This window comes from Pimephales promelas, chromosome 4, assembly GCF_988280905.1.
Source record: "Pimephales promelas chromosome 4, fPimPro1.hap1.1, whole genome shotgun sequence".
Taxonomy (NCBI): Eukaryota; Metazoa; Chordata; class Actinopteri; order Cypriniformes; family Leuciscidae; genus Pimephales; species Pimephales promelas.
In genome coordinates this window covers 4,424,277-4,430,623 of record NC_142772.1, presented here as the reverse complement: position 1 = coordinate 4,430,623, position 6,347 = coordinate 4,424,277, and the positions used below count along the sequence as shown (strand labels likewise).

The 6,347-nt window shown below is 36.2% G+C and overlaps 1 protein-coding gene across 3 annotated transcripts; it reads right to left on the bottom strand.

Moving 5' to 3' along the window:
• Positions 1-400: 400 nt before the first annotated feature.
• On the bottom strand, positions 401-5,602 carry unga (uracil DNA glycosylase a). 3 transcript variants are annotated; one of them, XM_039661734.2, is made up of 7 exons: positions 5,410-5,602; positions 4,551-4,748; positions 4,374-4,469; positions 3,989-4,086; positions 1,487-1,575; positions 931-1,109; positions 401-814 (listed from the first exon to the last, which is right to left on the bottom strand). In XM_039661734.2, the coding sequence occupies exons 1-7, from the start codon at positions 5,494-5,496 to the stop codon at positions 674-676; spliced, it is 888 nt and encodes a 295-aa protein (XP_039517668.2). In that variant the 5' UTR covers positions 5,497-5,602; the 3' UTR covers positions 401-673. The 3 variants fall into 3 exon arrangements, with proteins under 3 accessions (XP_039517668.2, XP_039517669.2, XP_039517667.2); XM_039661735.2 differs by having other exon boundaries at positions 4,551-4,807; positions 5,442-5,593; XM_039661733.2 differs by lacking the exon at positions 5,410-5,602 and having other exon boundaries at positions 4,551-4,960.
• Between the last annotated feature and the right edge of the window lie 745 nt (positions 5,603-6,347).

Sequence of the window (6,347 nt, the reverse complement as noted above, 5' to 3'; positions counted from 1 at the left end):
TCAAAGAGCATGCACAGAGAAGTCCAAATTAAACATGATTTAAGTACACATTGATGCCCTAAGAAATGAAACGAGCAGTTTGTGTGAGAAAACGAACAGTATTTATATCGTTTTTACCTCTTGTAATCACAGTCACGTCCAAGTGATCTGAAAGTTTCCCCAAGAACATATTAATATGCTAATTAGATATGGTATTGAATGGGAAAACCCATTTATGGCCATTTTACCCACACGATGCATGAAGTAAAATGGTATATCAGTTCTTTCCGTAATATATTTCAGAACACAGTTCTAAGAATCATCTTTACACAAAGTTTTGTTTTGAAACACCTGTATATACAGTAATCTATAGTCTATCCACACACACAGATTTAGACTGACAAAGCAAGTGCACGTAACATTCAGTAGAAAAATAGTTTATTGTATTAACAGGCATAAATGAAAACATTCACCATTGTTAGTGTTTTACATGACTACGTAAAAGGGATAAATGCAGAAAAGTAGATGAAAATGAACAATAATGAAGTAATTAAAATAAACTATATACATACTTTACGAGAAGGGGAAAAAAGAAACAAATATTCAGAACCAACACACTGACTTTAGCAGGAAATGAAAAATAAAGTAACTTTTAAAACAGGACAAACAGTATTCCACTTACACGAGGAAACCTTCACAAAGCGTTCCAGTCTATGGGCTTCTTTCCTGACTTCTTCAGCAGTTCATTGGTCTTTGAGAAATGTTTACATCCAAAGAAGCCACGGTGAGCAGACAGTGGCGAGGGGTGGACGGCTTGCAGAACATGGTGTCGATTCTACAAGTCAACAATCAGAAAACAGTGTACAACTGTCTGTAATATTTATCAGATCTACTGGCATCAGTTATGAACTGAAAGAATTACACACATCAAGTTCTAGGTTTCCAACATACCTTGTTAATGGCAGCCCCTTTCTTTTGAGCATACGAGCCCCAGAGAATAAAAACAAGACCCTGCATGTTAGTGCTGAGCCAGTGTACCACAGCATCTGTGAAAACCTCCCAGCCCTTGTCTTTATGAGAGTTGGCCTGGTGCGCGCGCACAGTCAGCACAGCATTCAGCAGCAGAACTCCTACAACAGACATTTAGAAACACATTTACATGTTCAAGGAAATTAGCTTACATGGCTATATGCAATATAATCACAGTAAACATGACTTTAGAATTAGCATAAAGGGGTCCCATTCTGCTCATTTCTTTACTTTCACCTTTCTGTAGTGTGTAATATTGCTGATCTATGCCTGTATCTATACAAATAGAGCTATTTAAATCATCTGGTGAAATTGTTTTCATAGCGCAATATACATATAGCAGAAAAACTAAATATTGCAATGTCAGTATTTTCCAATATCATCCAGCCCTACTCTTGACATGTCTTGTGGTGTCATCAGTTCTGTACTGAACCATTCAAGTGTATGCCATGAAAAGCAGAAAGCAGGGGAAACACACCTTGCGTTGCCCATCCTGTAAGATCTCCATGACCGGGTTGCTCAAAGCCTTCGATGTCTGAAGCCAGTTCTTTGAATATGTTCACCAAGCTGTGAACAGCAAAAGTGACATAATATAATTGCATCCAAAACAAAGAATCATATACAGCCCTCATAATAATAAAAATAACAGAGGTTGAAATTAAACATAAGCTGTCAGGATATAATTTAGCACAGTGTCTCGTTAAATTGTCTTTTACAGTTAAGAACCAACTGGAATTATGTTTGATTATTTTTTGATTGCCTTTCTTAACCTTGAGGTCGCTTATGAAGGGTCCGATTCTGGAATCCACTGCCATCCAATGTGCATATCTAATGAGTGATTTATAATCAATATTTATACTTCGAAATATTAAACGATTTGAATTACTTAATGCGTATGTTAAAGGATTTGTTATACTTTTTCTCTTCAATCTCTAGAGAATAATGATAAATACTGTCTGTCTGTACTGAGAGAAAGAACAAGCTATCAGGATGTTTTGGGAAAGTTTCCCATTTAGAGCAAGAGCTTGACCAACTCCAACCTTGAAGAAGCGGTGTATTGGTGTGTGTGCGCTAGTATTCTTTATCACAGGGGTCCTGTATTGGTGAGGTAAACATCTGGCACCCTGGGGAGATTGACTGACTTTAGAAACGCAGTTCTGCGACCTGGAAGGTCACAACGTGACTCAAATTAGGGTCCAGGCGTCAGCCTTTTTATACATTGTGATATGCTCCTGCATATCAGCCCATGTGTGGAAGATTTCTCTATTTCTTAGCCAATCAGAATCATCCAACCTGAAGTAATGACATAGTTGTGACCTTAGAGAAAGGTATAATTGCAATGAAATGTAAATGTATGGCAGAGCGGCCTAAGAATTCCTTGCTGAGTATTGAAGCTGAACAGTAACATACACTGCCATTTAAAAGCCTCTTATGCTCACCAAGGCTGCATTTATTTGATTTTAAAGAATACAAAAAAATATAATTTATTCCTGTGATCAAAGCTGAATTTTCAGCATCATTACTTCAGTCTCCAGTGTCACATTGATCCTTCAGAAATCACTCTAATATGCTGATTTGATGCTCAAAAAAATGTTGAAAACACTATGTACTATATTTTCCCAGGATTCTTTGATTAATAGAATTTTAAAAAGAACAGCATTTATCTGAAATAGAAGGCCATTTACACTTGGCCACATAAATATGTCTCCTCAAAACGTAATAAATCCGATCTTCAATTCCAGTGCTTTATGCAGATTTAAAGGGATACTCCACTTTTTTTTGGAAATAGGCTCATTTTACCACTCCCTCAGAATTAAAAAGTTGGGTTTTACCGTTTTCGAATGTATTCAGCCAATTTTTTTTTTTTATATTTAGAAGAATATCAGTAACCAGACAGTTTCTGGTCTCATTGACTTCCATAGTATATTTTTTGTCCTACTATGGAAGTCAATGAGACCAGAAACGGTCTGGTTACTGATATTCTTCTAAATATCAGAAAATCGGCTGAATGGATTTGAAAACGGTGAAACTCAACTGTTTAATTCTGCGAGAGTGGTAAAATGAGCCTATTTCCAAAAAAAAGTGGAGTATCCCTTTAACAGAGTTCACATCAACGAAAGCAACAGATATGAGCTGCGTTTTATTGATCATCAGCTAATTTCGAAATCAAAGCAGAGCAGCACTGGTACGATCATTTAGTTTCTTTACTTGTAATGAAGATGATTGTGTTTTTGAACGTCTGCGACTGACTTAGTTTTATTTGCGTTGGCTTGCTAAAGAGATACTTTACATACAGCCTATAACACACTCATTTATTTTTTAACATTTTGGGAGAAGTAAAATATATATGTGGTTTCACCCACCAGATGCATTTACACTTATTCAGTTTTGTCTGGTATGCGTCTCAGATCACCTCATGAAGTGGTTTGAGTGATCAGATTTAAATCTGTCTCGAATGCGTTTAGAGGGCATTTACCGGGTCTTTTCACGAGCGGATAGCTATCCGATCTGAGAAAACGCATGAAGTGACCAGGAGAAAACAGGCCCTTTGGTTAGAATAATTCAATCTAACATCATTAAATATTAAAGTGTCTGTATAATGTGTTATTTAATTCAATTATAGGGGTTGTTTTGTTTGTTTTATGGAGAGCTTAGATAATCAGGCCAATAAGAGGATTGTACACTTTTATTATACAGAAGTTTCATAAAAAAGGTCTACAAATTTATAGAGATCAGGTAAAACCATTTAGAAACTGGTTTATTGCTCACAGGAATTGCCCCCTAGCTGTAAACCATTAAAATGTTGAAATGGTTATGACAAAGCCATGTCACATGATCACGTGATGGAATCACTTGTTTAAAACAAATAGTTAAAAACAAATCAATTGCTAATTGATACATATCACATTATAGTAATCTGTAAAGCTGCTTTGAAATGATGTGTATTGCAGATAGTGTAATGACGACTGCCAGACAATACCTCGGTGGAGGTGGCACAGGTCTCTGTACGCTGAAGCAAAGCCCATGAGCCTGGTTCGGCCCGTGATAAGGGTCCTGGCCAAGTATCACAACTTTTACCTAGAATCACAAGAAAAATATCATTGTAAAGGTACCACACAGTGTTTTGTTTTTAGTTCTGCATGATGCCATTTCAAGCAACCCCTTTGGACCCTTTTAATTTCTTATACTTTCCATTCACCACCATAGAAGTTTATCTAAATTATTCATCAGGGCATATCTTTATATTATTATTATTATTATTATTAATGCGTCATTGCAATCTTTAATCTAAATACCTTCCCCTTCCTCGGGTCTATGACGGCTATTGCTTGCTGGGTACGAATATGACAATAAAAAAAACTCACATCTTGTATGTCACATGTTCGTGTCCAGGAGAAGACTTCATGTGCAGGTGGATAGATGGTGTGTTTTTTCCTCTCCTCAGCAACAAAAGACATCAACTGCGAAAGAGAAGCACTGCTGTATATTACTCTTCTTTTATTAAGGGTTAAAGTGAAAATTATTTTTTATGTTTTACTTACTGACTTAAAGTAGTTCTTCTCGAATTCTGCACTGAGAGCTTTCTTCCAGCTCTCTCCAATCCCGTCCGGAGCACTTTTGTGTTCAGAGAGCCTTTCCAGAGCCGCTTTTCTGCTTTTGTTGATCCGTTCAAGTTGCTCGGGACTCAGCGATGAAGATGAGCGCGTGACGTCATCGCCCTCCAACTTCAGCTTTTTCCCCTGAGGCGATATTTTAATGTATTTGGTTGACTTCCATGATCGTTTGGCAGCACGGTCGAGCATTTGTACATTTAAAAAACGAAGACAAGCTATACTTGAAAACATTGTCTAAGACTTAAGTTATTTGTTATGTCATAGAATGCCTTCTCAAAATGCATCATAGTTTTGATGCCAACACACAAATTATTTAACGTTAGTAAACATTTAACTTAGCGCACCACATTGTTTGCAGGCACGACCAGAATTCGTGAGTTTTGATTTATAAGCAACTAAATTATGTGCATGTAAGCTGTTTTGTTTAACATTTTCGAGCCAAGTGACTTCTTCTTCTGTATTATAACGGTGCATTACCGCCAACCACTGGACTGGAGTGTGGGCAGACAGAACCAAAATATTGAATAAATATACAATTATTATTTAATTCAATTATTTAATTATTGAATTAAATATTAAGTATCTTTCAGATAATTTATTAGGACGTAAAACTACTTCCGGAATTGAGTAAACTACATTTCGCAGGAAGGGGGTCGTGAATGACAATATGTTCAAAAGATAAATAAAGCACCACCACTTTCATTCACATTTCAAGCGAAACATGTCGACATATGGCTTCAAGTCCAGTCGCAGCAGACCAGAGTAAATAAAGTGTGTTTTTACTCACATCATCTTTTGCATCTCCTGAGCATGTAAGATTTCTTTTTTTGGAAGCTGGCGAAAAGAAGGACTTGATACTTTTCTGTCCAATCATTTCCGCAAATAAAATGAATATTTAAACGAAATAAACTTTAAAAGAGCAAAACTCGAGGTATGGATGCGTGCAGTTATAACTCCCGCCAGACGTCAGTGACGTGATATATGGCGTGATGACGTCACATGTCTGAGCGACAAAATAAGTTGAAGTTGTTACATTCATACTTTACACACGTTACCCATGTAAAAGCACAATTTATAAGTGTGTTATATTCAAAACTATCGGGAAAATGCTATTTTTGTTCCTTTTTTATTAGCTACAACACAAACTATTAAGGGTTGACATTGACAATATAGACAGTTCGTGTATATGGTCACAAAAAAAAATCTTTGAAATGTCAAAATTACTCTGTGTTTACTCTATAATAGCCTAAAACCTAAATGTTTTCTCTGTCTGTTTTGATTGTATTGATGTTGTTCTTGTAAGCTGCTTGGTATAATTTTCGCATGAATAAAAATCCTGTGTAGGCTATGCCATGGCTATAATGGTCTACATGTAACTCTGTTTTGCTCTGTAGTACTTAAAGCATTTTTTTTTTTACAATATAGGCTACGACTACTACGACGACTATAATAACCATACCCACTGTATGATAATAACTAGGGTTGAAAATAGACATGTCAATAAAACCACAACGACCCCGTGTGGTCACTGGTGAGGCAAACTGCAAATGATATTATTTCCAAAGTACATTTTCTCAACTGTGAATGATCATGATAGTAATATTTTGTGAAGATGACTGCACATAATGTGTTGCAATTTTGACAAAAAATAAGAAGCATTGTTATAATAAGTATTCTAGTTCTGTTCATACTCCTTATCTTTTGCCATGCACTGAAAGAAATAGT